The sequence below is a fragment of the Cariama cristata genome, unplaced genomic scaffold, assembly GCF_000690535.1.
Source record: "Cariama cristata isolate BGI_N322 unplaced genomic scaffold, ASM69053v1 scaffold1603, whole genome shotgun sequence".
Classification (NCBI taxonomy): Eukaryota; Metazoa; Chordata; class Aves; order Cariamiformes; family Cariamidae; genus Cariama; species Cariama cristata.
The window spans coordinates 54,826-69,698 of record NW_009608740.1 but is presented as its reverse complement, the minus strand read 5'-3'; the positions used below and the strand labels follow the sequence as shown (position 1 = coordinate 69,698).

General features: G+C 40.9%; 1 protein-coding gene across 1 annotated transcript in view; it reads right to left on the bottom strand.

The window, feature by feature from the left end:
• Window positions 1-588: 588 nt before the first annotated feature.
• PLCH1 (phospholipase C, eta 1) overlaps window positions 589-14,873 on the bottom strand; it is a gene marked incomplete at its 5' end in the record, with an annotated part of 44,671 nt that continues 30,386 nt past the window's right edge. Inside the window, 11 exons of the mRNA XM_009697235.1 lie at window positions 589-2,732; window positions 5,767-6,127; window positions 6,608-6,667; window positions 8,690-8,769; window positions 9,177-9,323; window positions 10,106-10,190; window positions 10,631-10,755; window positions 11,706-11,813; window positions 11,910-12,089; window positions 13,540-13,637; window positions 14,337-14,431. Coding sequence (XP_009695537.1) covers window positions 589-2,732; window positions 5,767-6,127; window positions 6,608-6,667; window positions 8,690-8,769; window positions 9,177-9,323; window positions 10,106-10,190; window positions 10,631-10,755; window positions 11,706-11,813; window positions 11,910-12,089; window positions 13,540-13,637; window positions 14,337-14,431 — 3,483 coding nt within the window. The remainder of the gene's footprint in view (window positions 2,733-5,766; window positions 6,128-6,607; window positions 6,668-8,689; window positions 8,770-9,176; window positions 9,324-10,105; window positions 10,191-10,630; window positions 10,756-11,705; window positions 11,814-11,909; window positions 12,090-13,539; window positions 13,638-14,336; window positions 14,432-14,873) is intronic.

The window sequence follows — 14,873 nt, the reverse complement described above, 5'->3', positions numbered from 1 at the left end:
CACATTACTACTCACAAATTTGGACTAACCCTAATTCTACAAATTGTTTGCTGTAGAATCATAGCTCATACCTGGAAACACGTAAAATTAATATTAACAATTAGGTACAAGTCAGAGTGAAAACAGTGATGCTAATGAAGGGGTTCATTCTGAGGCAGCTGCTTGTTGGGCAGAGCGAGTCCTAGCTCAGCAGCCTAACCCCAAGGGCATTACCAAGAATAGAAAGCACTTATGCTTCATAGAATTTGCACAGAAGGCCAAAAGTGACCACTAAGAACGTTCTTCCAAACGGTAGGACAGGACATCAGGAAAACAGAATACTATTGCATTCACTGCAATATTAGGCTTTTGAGCACAGCATTACAAATACAAAATGCTACCAAGGCTTACTGCATGCAAAGAGTCCCCAGACTACCTCACTTTATAATTTCTAAATCAAAGTAATACATACATAAGGATGAAGCATAGTTTCTATTTACATAAGCTTTGACAGGAAGGGGCACATTAAATCATGACTGAATTACTAGCATGAAATTGCATTGCTAAATAATTTAAACCCTCAAAACAATATTTCTTGCTAAAAATCCTTCATTTCCACAAAATAGTTTGTAAACTTTGAAGATGTACATTTATACAATCTACAGTCTCAGCTTTAGGCTTATCATCACTACTGGGTTCCAGCTGCAGAACAGAATCGTGTGTATATAAGTGGTCACTACAGCCGTAGTGCAAAGCAGCGCAGGCACCCTCTGGCATCCCTCGGCCCTCCACGTCCTCCCCGGGGAAGCCATTCAGGTACCTGGCTATGTATGAGCCTGTTGAATGCCTATTGACAACGTGAGGCGATGCCGAGGGCTTGTTCCGAAGGACGACCCCTGCTATGTTACTTGTGTTAGAAGATTTTTGCTTGCTGGCGGCCTCCTGCCTCTCCTTGGCACGGCTGGCTATATTCCGCACTCTGCTCTGGCTTCTGGATGAGAGTTTTCTGACCAGCGCTTTTGGGCAGTCTTCATCAATCTGCCTGGAGTAAAGGGTTTGGCAGCTGTCCTCCTGCTCCAGGGATACCAGCTTCCTCAGCTGTTCCGTCAGAGCATCCGTAGAATGTGGTCTCATGCTCTTCATAGCAGCAAGTTTCTTGTCTCTCATGCCTGATGAGATAAAGCTCCTACTTATGTATTGATACTTACTTTCAAAATTGCAGGAAATATCCTCTGATGTCAGGTCACCGAGACTCTTGGATTTGCAAGGGCTAGTCTGCTTGATGGCTGAATGAGGTGGGAAAGCCAAAGCGTTTTTGAGCACTGGCGACTGTATGTTGAGCTGGGATCTCTGGGAGGTACACAGTACATTTTTCTGCTTATCTGAATGATGATACAAAAAGCCAACATTTTCACACATTGGAAAAGGGAGCTGACTCCCTGCAGTCCTGAAGTTATCCAAGCAGTCCAGGGCAGCAGCACAGAGCTCAGCGGCTGCACTATTCCCAGGGGTCCTCTCACCACCATGCCCAGCGTCCTGCTTTTGCCTCAGTTTCAAAGGGGAAGCCAGCTGGCTCATGTCTTCCCTTTTGTACTCACGTGCAGTCACCAAGAGATCTTGAGAATCCCCATCTACTTCTACAAGACTGCTGCTTTCTGAATTTTCACCAGTGAGAGGGTCTACAAGTGTCTCCTCAAAGATAAGGCTATTGGAAGCAAAAGAACTGGCAGAGTCAGGGGCTTCCCAGTTTGTTCCAGATTTTGTTCCACATTTTCTTTTGGGACTTGAATTTAACAAAGAGAGAGGTGAAGGACAAGGAGAACTAGGCAAGTTATTTTCTATACTATTTAACTTTTTCTTGCAAACCAATTCACCGTGGGTCTTATATTCAGAAGCCGGTGTAAGAGTTGCTTCATGTATAATTGTGTACACAGAATACTCTGCCGTCTCAGGGCTGGAGAACACGCTAGTATCTGGAGTTGAGAATAAAGGGGATTTGATGGATTTTGTGGTAGTAAAATTATGCTTACAGGGACTGTTAAGATCCGTAGTAAGCATGTGTGGGTGTGTAGCCATCATACTGAAAGTCTGGCTGCTAGCACCATGGAGGCTTGAGACCGCAGTAAGATTAGTTTGGTCATCTGTGACATCAAACTGTCTGATCAGAGCTGAGACAGCACTATCCATCTCACTTTCATTTGCTAAAGAAATCTCATCTATAAGGCGAGAAATGTCACTGTCTTGCATGGTTAAAGTAGAGTGTAAATCAGGAGCATCAGAGTAAATGGTAGAAGTAATATCTGTCAAAGAAAGAGGTGTTACAGTGCTTTTCTTGATGTCATATTTGTGATTTTCCTTCTCTACTTTTTGAGAAAAGGAAGTCCCCACAAGAGTTATTTTCTCCTCCTTAGACCCTTTTGTGTCATCTTCCTTTTTATTGTCTGCACAGTTTTTGTCGTGTGTTTTTTCTGCGGAAAGTTTAAAATCAGAGTCCTGCATTAGAGGGACAGTTTCATCGGAAAGATTATTTTCATGATAGTCTATGAGGCGATTTGCTTCAGCTATACCACTTGCAAAATTTTTAGGTTGCTCCTGTAGAGGCAGTACTAAAGAGTCAACTGTGGTCTTCTTCTGGTCATTCTCCTTCATAAACTGAGATGCCAAATTTGAAGTACTTGCTGTTTTCTCAGAACACGGAAAAACAGATTCTTTCAAGTTTGTTTCCTTCTCATTTCTATTGTCATCACTGTTGGCTAAATTAAATAAGAAACATATTAGTTGCAGATAATATTGTGTTCTGTTTATTAACAACTATTTTGTCCTTAGACAGACAAATGGAGAACGCAAAATTAGGTACAGTTGTGACAGAACTTAATTATGGGGTTGTGCAGGTTTAGTACAAATTATCTGAGTGATATGAATAAATGGAAAAATACAACTGCAGGCACTTCATCAAAACTTCCTTTGAATGTCTATTACATCAAATACGTGATGTAATATTTGTTGCAAATAATGTTAATGAGGTACCATATCATAGCTTGCACATGGTATTACCTTCAGCTGTGTTCCTATTCAGATTTGTACTATAAAGAAGCATGGCAATAAAGACAGAACAAAACAGCTCTGTTAAAAAACATAATACTTTGAAACAAGATGCATGCTTAAAAGAGCGAGTAAAAAGCATCAAGTAGATGGACTCTGGACTGTTCTATACATGTAGTTATTGTAAAGTGTTGCAATTTAAGGATTTCATTTTTGATCTTCTACCAGCATACTGCATTCATGACAGCCAGATTTTGAATTCCTTGAAAAATACATCTTAAATATTTCCTCCACCAAATCATCTTACTTGTCTTTATATGCCAAATCCAAGCTCCATGACTCACTCCTTTGGAGCTTTTAATTAAGCAGGGACAGAGAAGTAAGCTTGGCATAATGTATACTGTTTCTAACATTTCCTAGAAATCAGGTACCCTAGGAAGAAACAAGAGGAGCCCGGATCATTCATTAACAGTGACCGACTCTCCTCAGTGGGGTAAGAACTGTTTCTCATTAAGATGGCATTAAATGCTGATCTCCAAAATCTGAGAAACTTCCCCAAGCCTCCTAGTACTCCTAGATAAGGATGGAAGAGATGTACATTTCTTCGGTTTGTAGATTATTTTTTTCTGTAAAGAACAGAGGAGAAAATGGACAGCACATTGTTCACTTGGTGTAATTCCAATTGAGGCAGTAGAGATATGTTCAGCCATAGTGTTTTAGCAAGAAAGATCTCTGTTGCACAGCCAGCCCTTTCCACTCTTCATGGCATTCTGCACTAACATTTCATCGCACTAGTACCTCCCCACGGGTGAAACCACCTCCCAGTCTGAAATATTTGGGCTGAACTTACTTTCTGAGAACACCCGAGCCTATTCCTCTATGTGCACAAGGCTGCATTGTACCTTTTCTTACCATGATTCAAGGTAAGTGCTTCGACAAAAAAAAGGGCCGAGGTTGCTTTTCTCTATGCCCACCACTAAGCCATGGATGGCCCTACAGCACAAAGAAGGGAAAAGGTGCCTCGGGGACAGGAGAGGACTCCATCTGAAATTTCATCTTCTGCATGTCTCATTTCTTTATGTCTAAGTTGGCCAGTCATCCTCCATAGGGGTTACGGAGCAGGCCTTAGAGACACTCTAACAGACAGGATCTAGTCCTCTCATAGAAAGGGCAGGATTCATTCCCTTCGACAGCTTTTTGGGTTATCTCACCAGGGCCTGTGTTTTCTGCAAAGGTTATTTTGCTAAGTGAATACCTGTGACTTCCAAAAAGTGTGGAAGTTCCTTCTAAAAGAACTTTGTGTCTTTGTCTGTAGCATCTTCAGGAAGAAATACCTAAGAAATTATTACATCTGTTGCAAAGAACAGCTGAGCTCTACCATTTTCGCAGGCTTATTTAGAGGATCTTTCAATTTAAAATACAGCATTTCAGAGTTAACTTCCTTTACTAGGAATATCCTTTTTCCTGCCTACAGTTTCTTCTCAGGGTGGTAGAAAAAGAATTGGTTTGATTTTGCTTGCTGTTTCTCCTAAGTAACTTCTTTTACAAGGCGACACGCAGATTATCCGTTCCTTCAAAGCCACTAAAATGGGCAAGTAGACAAAGATGGCTTAACAACATGTCCTTATCTGTGCCCGGTAGTTCTCCCAATTTTAGGCTGGTTCCTGTGGTTGCTAGAAGGTGCTGCTCCGCAGCTGAAAATATTCAGAGCACAGCAGCATTTCTGTCACCCCCCCCAGCCAAGAGAGGCTCTCGGTGTGCCCTCTGCATCCTACCAAGGAAGAGGGACGGTGCTTGTCTCGTCTTCCTGTGCCAGCTGAGGAAGAGCCCTGCAGGACTAACTGCAGAAACGCTGCGCTGTCAGAACTGACCAGAAGCTGAGGATCTGGCCAGCCCTGCAGCCTCATGGGGACAGCCTGCATGAGTGCACACGCTCTCGCCAAACAAACAGAAAGCAGCCTCAAAAAGCAGTATAGATGCCCTAGACTAGGGACAAGCTCAGGGTGGAGGCAGTAGGTCTAATGAATTACAGCCATTGTATTCAAAGTTTCCTAGACTTGTTTAAATATTCTAGTAAATCAAATATTAGGCAGGTCAAACACACTAACTTTGCTGTAGGCACCAGAATAACTGGATTTCAAAATCAGGACTATTATTGCTGAATACACTTAGATAAAAGGCTATTTTAAGAATCAAATTGTATTGTGTATCACTAATATAAGATCAAGATTTTAGCCTAGCACATGCTTTCCATATAAATTAAACAAATTGAGTCACCTAGGTTAAGAGGAGAATATCAAGACTTTTGGATACAAAGTTTGACCTACTTTTACCCCCTTTACATCTATTTGAAAGTCTGCATTAGTCTTTACACACGCTATTTCCAAAAACACACACTGCATGCTGTTTTTCCTCCTTGAAAAAGGGGGACAGAAACCCCACCATGCCAGCAGCTGTTTCCGTAAGTAAACGGACAGCGGCAAACCAGAAACTGATGAAGTGCAACTGAAGGCTGGTTCTTAACTTAAGAAAATAAGCGTCCCTTTAAGAGCACTTCCAGAAATTATTGTAATTCATTTGCCTATTTTAAGGAACTGTTAAAATACAACAATCTTAAGCATATAACTTTGACCGGTAACTCTTATTTGAGTTGAATAAAACTACTTGCATAGACACTGTAGAACTAAGCTTTTTAACAGGCTATTTCAACTTACTACACCAAAAGTAATTTTGGAAGCATCTTACCAGATGCGTTCTCTTTTCCTTTGGCATCTTGGGCAGTTTCATCTTCTGGGCACGGCAGTCCTACAAGGAGATATTTGTCGACTGGCATAGAAGCAGGACGTGCTTGCAAACTCCGGCTTGTACGCCTTACAACTCCTTCTTTGTCTTTCAGGTCTATTGGTTCAGATGCACTGTCTTTAATTTCAGTAGCTTCCAGAAAACCCATCTTACTTTTCTTTCTACCTTTTGCTGGTGCACTGGCTGTGCGCCGGAGAATTCGATCACCAATAGATCGCTTCCGCACATAGTGCCCGCTGGTTTCAGCAGAATTGTGCTTAGGGTTCTTGTTAAACAACCCTCTGAGTCCTATCAGCTGCTTATTCTGAAAGAAAAAAGAATAACCACCGTTTCAAGTGAGTTCAGACTATTATATAACAAGTACAATGAAAAGGGGTGCTTTCAGAGTATTTATGAATGATGAAGACAAAGTTAAAAATGCAGCAAAGCAAAAATTCACACCAAGCAATTCACATCTCTGACTGAGGAACTATCAGCATAGGTCTTCATGAATTCATGCATGTCCCTGTTTCTCCTCATTAGGATGGCAGCCTGCCACAATTACAAGAGAAGTTTGCTCAAAGTCTCCTAATCAGAGATGACAAGACTGTAAGAAGGGTACTGCAGTGACAGGCTACACATTAACTTGGAGTTTTATGCATGGCCTTCATCAAACCAATATTCAAATGTTTCAGAGTCTGAATGAAGAATGATGTAAGCTTGGTAGTTGCAGATCATGCGATTAGGAACCATTTGAAAAAAATCTGTGCCCAGCGAGTGCAAAGTGCATGCTAATGAAGTCTACCTTTGTGGCTCCTAGAAAGTGCAATATTGTGTAACTGGGATTGAGGATTAAAGGGCTCCACTGAAAGGCAAAAAAATGCAAATACATTTGGCTAACATTTTCATGACTGTGGTATAAGCAAATAAGGTAATAGTACATCAGCTGTAAATATAACCCCTCTACAGCAAATAATTTAAAAGTATTTTTTAGTCTAATGTCAGTCTCTCTCAAACTTGTCCAGATATCCTCACTTGTAAAGATGCAAATGTGCATTCAGCCTTTGTTTATACATTAGAAACAGTAATACAGCCCATCGTTAAAGCAAGCATTAGATGAATACACTAAGTGATATAGAGATCAAGTCTCAATGGGTCTTCCCCCCTCCCTCTTCTTTTGTCTTCCCTATGAAGCCGCTCTGTACTACTTTTCTTGAGTGTATTTCTTCTTTGAAGAGCACATGAGCCAAAAGCAATAGCCAAACAGGCTCCCCTACAGACTATCACCAAAACTGTATGTGATTTCACCCATGTACCCAGATGTGTAGAGATCTAGGTACATATTGCAGATGCACTCCAAGCTGTTTACTACTGCTTTTCTTTTTACTCTGATTTAGGAGTAACGAAGTCTACCTTGAATGCTAAAAGGTTCTCTTTGTGCACAGAACATGCATAGGTCTGGGACGGTCAGTGCCATTCCCTCCACTGAATTGCCACTGTCTTCCCTGGCGGGAGGAACACTTGTGGAGGCAAGAGCAGATGAGTACCTTGAAGTGCTGGTCCCTGCACTGAGACAAGAATGCCAAGAGTGAGACAGACATCTAAGTGATTTATAGAGCTATCGTTCAGTGATCTAATGGGATCAGTGAGGATAAAGGCAGTGAAGTTAAGTGAAGATCTGGACTATTCCAAATCTCAGCCCCTAGGCCTTGCCTATATTATTTTCTGTCTCTGTTCCACTGAGCTTTCCTTGGGTGCTTGCACAACTGTGGTTTTACATATTTGACACGACATTCTCTGCATCCACTCTCAGAAGGGAGAAAGACTGAGGCCTAACTGTTCTTTTCAGCCAGCCTACACCCTTCATAAAGGTGGGGGTTTTTTGTTTGTGGTTTTTTGGTGTGTTTGGTTGTTGTTTTTTTTAAATCACTACAAAGGGTTATTCTATTTTAGCATCCTGTTGAATATGGCCTTAATTAGTTTGTGCTAGTTATCTCCAATGACCTCTTGTAAACTGTTGATGAAGGCAGCTGAAGCAGAAATGTAGAGAAAAAGCACTGTGCTATTACTTTCATTTTAAAAAGTTTTAAAATTAGTAATCTTGCAGAAAAGCAAAATGTATGCACTAAAACCTGAAAGGTTTAAAGCTTAAATTAGCCTCTAAAAATAGCTTGGCAAATACCATGTTCTGGTGCAGTTACAGTTCTCAAGATTTACTTCTAAAATAAAATTAGTTTAACACACTGAAGAAATGTACTTACTGTATCTAGACATGATAATGATTAGGTGCTAACAGTAAGAACATGCATAAGACTAGAGTAACAGTATGTTACGCTTGCCTTTCTGATCACCTGCAAGGAACACCCCCCCAGACACTATGAGCTACATCCCTCTGCTCCAGAGCACTCCGACAGATGCACGTCTGCGCTGCTACTGGGGTATCTCAGCTGGAGAGAGCCAAGTCTCACTGGACATGGGTGTGCTACGAACGGGTGCCCTGGCTCAGTGCTCCTCAGAGAAAACACTATGAACAAGGAGTTGCATTTTGCTTCCTTGAGCATGCCGATGCTTAGCAGCGTATATAGATACCTATACAGCTACGAGTATAAATGAAGAGATCAAGCTGAGGGCAGCAGAGAATCAGACAGTGTGCTTTTTCACTGCTGTATGATCTGAATAATTTATTTAAACTTTATTATTGATCAGTGCCAGAGAGACCTAGGCACAGCTAACCCAATGCACAAAATGCCATGAACCTAAGCTGTAAGAATCATTTAGAAACCACACAAATCCTGTGAGGTTCCATAGTATATTTAAATCCACTTTTATCAGAAGAATTAAAACAAGAAGAAAGTCATAACAGATGTAGATTTCCAGATATACCTACCTTTCCATAGATCTCATTAATGGTTATATGAACAAATATGGATGCTTCTGCCAATCCTTCTAAATACACATGACGATAACCTTGTAAAACAAAAATATCGCACCACAAATAATCAAGTTTGCATTTTATGCATAACTAGCAATGACTGTCTATAAAAGCAAAATATATCAAGTAAGCAACCTCAAGCCTTTAGTAAAACTTCTTCTCTTATGTTCTCACAGGCTTTCCAAGCTCCCCACTACAAACTGCCTCCAAGTTATAAATAAGACACCACTAGTAATTTCCAAAAGCACAGACGACACCTAACCTCCTTCAAGTAATGGTGAATATATCACCCCAAGATACCAGGAAAATTGTCCAAGCTCACATACGAAGTCTCAGACACAGAAACATATATCTCATGCTGAGAACTTAATCTTAAACTTCAAGTTCGAGGTGTGTGTTCTTCCAGTAGATTTCCAAGTTAAGGAAAACAAGTGGGACTAACCAGGCACAAGACTGCTAAAGGCCAGAGTTCTTTGTCCAACGAAGTCTCGCCCAATTGGATCATGGTCCCAAACAAGAAATCGCACCAAGGCTATTTCAGGCATGTGGACAGTAAAAGTGAGTGTTTCCTCCCAAACAGGATTAAACCCTGTAAACCAAACGGAACAGAAATTTTGGAAAACAAGTCCATAGCAAGCACTAACCTCAATTTTCATGATGCATAACAAGAGGCATAAGAAACAAGCAGACCAAATACACGAATGAAAACTCATTACTTATTGCTCATTTAGATCTAGGCACTTTCAATCTCCATTACCCAAGTATTACAACTGAGAGATCTGTCTTGTTGGACTGCTTTTACAAACAAAATGGTTTGGTTGGGTAGCTGGCAGGGATACCAAGGCAAGTTGTTGTTTTGCAGAACTATGGTAGGCTAAAGATAGACCAAACCAAACAGGAGCTACCTTTTTTCCCCCCATGGTTTTGCAACTGCCTACGAGAACTGATGGCCACCTCTCCTGCTGCAACATGCTATCCCACTCTGGTATTCATCTCCTTCCCACAAAGGCTGAGGTGGTAGTGAAATTGCCTAGGACATGATTTGTTTTCATTGCATTTGAAGTTATACATATGTTTGGTATACACTAAAAAAAAAATAGTATTTGGAACTTCTGCATAAAGGAGATTCAGGAACAATCCAAGAGAAAGATATTGCGGTGAACAGTCCTTGTCCTTCACCTCTAGTTTGTCTGTCTACCCACACCAGAAATTCTATCTAGAAAACAGAATTAATTTGTTAAAATGCAATAATTTGATTTCATCAGATAAGAAGCTTTGCAGTTTATAAAGTAATAACAGATACTGAATCATTTATAATTATACTTAATATTTTACTCTAAGAAGAAGAAGAAGTCAGCTAGATTATCTTACCATTGTCGTCAACCACCCTGGTCTGATCTTTACAGCAGTCAACAGGTAACCCAATAATTTCCACCTCAACAAAGGGATCTATTATCTATTTTTTAAAAACAAAGTATTTTAAGAGCAAGCCAATGACACAAGTGAAGGTCAATTTTTCAGAAAATTCATGCAGAAAGTTAATTTAAATTCGTATGAAAATTCAAAAACCTTTGATTCACATGAATTTTCAAGCAGCACAATCATGGGAAACGGCTTCATAAAGTATAAGTTGATGTATGGTTTGCAGTCTCAAGAGCCATGGCCAGCTACAACTAATTTTCAAAAAAGTGAAGCCACCCTCAAAATACAAAACAAATCAGTTCTTAAATGTCATGTGTAGGATACAGACTTTGTGGGAAAATATAGTATTTAAAGACGAAAAGTTTGACAACATCTGAAATTTATTGGTCTATTTAAGTAAGAAGAAAGTTAGAGTCACATGCTGCCATGTCAGGATCGCTCATGGAAGCATTTGTCAGTATCTGAGTGTTTTACCTCTCCTCTGTCTCCTAACATTGAGTCAGGAGGCTTAGGTAGCTGCTGTCCACTGATGATTTTCAGAATGAGCTGCTTTTTAGGACTGGCAGGAAGTGGATCAGCAGAATAGGGGTTGAATGTACCTAAAAGATGGCAAGGAATGAGAAGTGTAAGGAAAAAGATATACAGAATAAATATTGCCCCCCAAGATGCATACATATAGCCAAAATTCAGTCATAAGCAAGTAACTTGCAGAGTATGGAGCAGCTGTTCATTAGTTTTAAAATTCCATTGCACCTTCTTACAACCCTTTCTGAGCTGAGCAACCCTTGTTTATATGTTTACAAGACAGAAAGGACCTCTCTAATTGTACAGTTTTGCAAGATTCCTTTGGAAAAAAACCCCTTTCTTCTGTAAAGTAGCACCTTCAAAAAACCCAATAGTTATAACCTGGAGCAGCACTTTGATCTTGCTTCTTGCACAGCTGCCCAGATGTTAACGAGAAGAAACAACTAGGGTTGAGTAAGCTGCTTCCTGCAGCAGCAGTACCTGCTTCAAGTACCCAAACCTCCTCTACCATTTCTCAAGTACCTTTCAATCAATGCCACTGTTTCTTATGGCCACATTAAGAAAATTACACGCACAATCAGATGCCAAATCCTCAAAATATGGAAGGACCGTCATTGCATAACACTGAAAACCACAGCTCCTGTTCTAACAGCATTTTGAGGACTGAAACAAATCCTTTTAAAGGGAACAAAGTAATTCCACTGACTTGCTTGAGAGCTGGACCAAGTCCCAGATACTCAGCCCTGGGCCACTGTGTATCTTTTTCTACTTGTTTGCAGTTGGCTATCTTAGGACCTCTTTCTTTTTTTAAACACATCAATAAGATGGAGTCCTCAAAGTATATCTATAACAGCAAGAGATTGCATACTAGTACTTACAGAGTTTAACGGTTATGAATATATGGGAATATGAAAGATTCTATATATGTTCTTATTTTCCTTTCTTGTGTCTTCACAACTTCACCATGAAGACACTTTCTGAAAGGCTTGACACTTACAGTAATAAATGTACAGTAGGACATTACCTTTGCACATCTGCTGAGGTTTGAGGACATAACCACAGTTGCCATTTACCCTAAATTTTGCTTCATTTAATTGCATCACACGTCCCTCAGACTGGTAGTTTAGTGCCACTGTTGAAAGAGAGAACTCAGGTGTCATTGACAAAGATAATATTTACCTAGCACATACACAAGAACTGGCAAGTAAGTTTTTCATGTAACACCTACCTAACTGGCAACCAACATTCCAGTAAGGTAGAGGATTGAAATTGCTGGAGTCAATCCGATAGGCTGATGGATAGACCCTTGTAAGCTGTTTCTGGTTGTAAAGCATAAACTGTTCGGCCTTCTGCTGCACTGCTTGGTGGGCTCTTGTTTCACTGAATGATAACACATTCCCTGTTGATCCTGTGTGTATCGTTAAATCAACAAGTTATAAAGCAATCCCAGGAGACGGGGGCCTGAACTCAGGCCTCAGTTATGCTGGTATTAATCAAGGGGAACATGAGATTTAGTCCAAAGTTACAATGATGAATTGTCTTGTCATATGCAAATCAGGTATATGGTGTAACTGAAGGGCACCAGTTTCCCCTTCTAGGAGGGTCTTTTGTTCTACCCTCAAGTTTCTAGACTTAGAAGGAATGCCAAGCAAGAGCTCAAGCTAACCTGCTAGGGCCTTTTCTCCTGCAGGACCCCAGGCATGACCACTATGAAGAATCTATACAGAAACCTACTAATGGCAGCATGATCAAAACTACTTTACCAAAGAGCTTACAGCCAGGGGAATGAAGTGCCGCGCAGGGCTCTGATGTTGCTCTTGTCCTTGTAACGCATCAATAGCAGCACTCAACCCACTTCTCTCTCACCGAAGTTCCTGCAAACTCATGTTTTCTCTAAATAATCCAAGCAGTCTCTTCCAATTCCTAAGTCTTCCCTCTGAGCACTTTATCCCCTTAGGCACACCCCCTTCGATCAGCCCTCTGGGAGAAAGACTGACCAGAAGACTTTCCTAGGCGAGAGAGCCCAACTTGGAGGGAGCAGTTGGACCAACTCAACTGTACCATCTCTCCATGCCCATCTCTTCAGCTAGGATGAGGAAAGCACAAGATCTAGAAAGGCAGCAGCAGTACTGTGCTCTGATGAGCAGGTCCTCCTTCCCAGAGGGCCATGAGCTACCAGACTACCACCTAACCGCACCTCGACCTGTCGAAAAAGCTGAGCTGGCTCTTCGCTCAGAACAAAGAGACTGAAACTCTACAAGACTATGTTCTTCTAGGATTTCTTGGATTCTATTTCTCCACAGTGCTTTCACCCTCCTTAATTACTCCCATTAAATTAGGAATTAATTTTATAGTAATTACAGAATTTCATACACAGTTTGTTCACGTACGTTTGGCGAACTTTTCCACAAATTCCTCTGCAACTTTCTCAATTTCCATTTTGCCTCTAACATGTTTAGTAAAACAATTGCACACTTTCTGAACAGGGATCACACCTATTTATCACAATTCAAATCTATCGGTTAGTAAGTGCTACTTAGAATTGATCAAGTTAAAAAATGACAACAAATTCTATAAAACTGGGAAAACAGGAAAGGGTTGTCCTGAAAATGCCTCATATTTAAAATTGCTACTAACATACAAATGTCATAAGAAACCAAGGGAAAGGATATTTCCTAGGGAAGGAAAAGGTGGTGCTTTGCTCTTTCTCCATAGTTAAGTAAAAGGAATAGGTAACTAACTACTCTGCTTTTAAAACATCTTTGAAAAACAAAGGAAACCTTGAGAACACAGACATGTTTCCTATCCAAACAGAAAAGTGAAAGAGGCATGCGTAAGTCTTGTGCCAGCAGCCTTACCGTCATCTACTATATCCTGGGCGGCCACAGAATTCGTGTACACCACTAGGTCAGACAGAGCTCGGCACAGCTTCACCGTTTTCCTTCGACGAGCCAGTCTGCTGAGTTACATTTAATATATAAAACAAATTGGGAATTTTTCAATATTCAAAATGTATTTCAATCCCCCTTTCTATTCTTCCCATCAATAAGGAAACAAACAACTGAACGGGAAACCGCATGTGGCAGACCTTAGAGAGGGCTCCAAGATGAATGTTCCCCTTGTACCTCTACAGTCACACTACACAAACAAGCGTTTTCATTTAAAACATAATGAAATAGCTGCACCATGGCTCTTCTCAACAAAAACAAGGCAGACAGCTTTGAGCTGTATCTGAAAACAGAGCATTTCAGTGACAACAAATGCATTCTCAATGGCACTTTTTTGATTGCTTTTTCTTTACATTCTCAGATGTAATAAAGTTGGCTGGGATGTGATGTATCCTTGTTTAGCCTAAACAGTTTTCTTTGAGCACTATTTACAGCATGCAAAATGTAGATTGGCATTTTTCCATTAGAAGAGTATTACTATCACACTTTTCAGTTTAAGGGTAATTGCTATTTGCAACCTATGAAAACCTACGCAATCAAAGTATCAGGCTACAGCAGTCACGGCAAAATATACCACAACAGCAGTGTCATAAATGATCTGCTCTTAAGAACAGACTTCCCTGTGGCAATGACATATCAATATTGATAGCAGTAAACATGCCTTTAGCTTTAACTGAGCTGTAAAACTAGGGTGATTCATAGCTCACCTGTGGAGCTGCCCCATTTCCTTCCCGGAAGAGTTTTGCTGGCTTTCTTCCTCATCTGATGCACTATGGTACTTGGATGCTGCCTTCACAGCTTTCTGTTGGGGAAAGAACCAAGCACAGCTGTGTCAGCTTATGGGATGGTTCTACACGTTCACAGTACTGTCATTAACGTCAGGTGCCTGGGGGAGCTGCAGCAGGTTTACAGCACAGGACCAGTGTCCTACAAGGACACAGAATGATCCCTGGGGGTTTGACAGCAGAAAACCCTGGCTGGTACATTGAGTGTTTCCATCCATGCGGAAGAGGAAACTCAACACAAAGCATCTGTGCCCTGATCTCACTCCACCTGACTGCAAGGACCCAAGCCACGGAGCAGGTTTATCTGCTGGCAAGCAGACAAATCCAATCCTGAAGAAAATTATTTCTGCAAACTGGCCAGTCCATTGCAGGCCACTGTGTATTCTGCAGCTTCCCTCCCAATGTAAGAGGGCAACATTGCTCCACTGTCTCCAATACACTGGGCACCAGTCCTGCTGA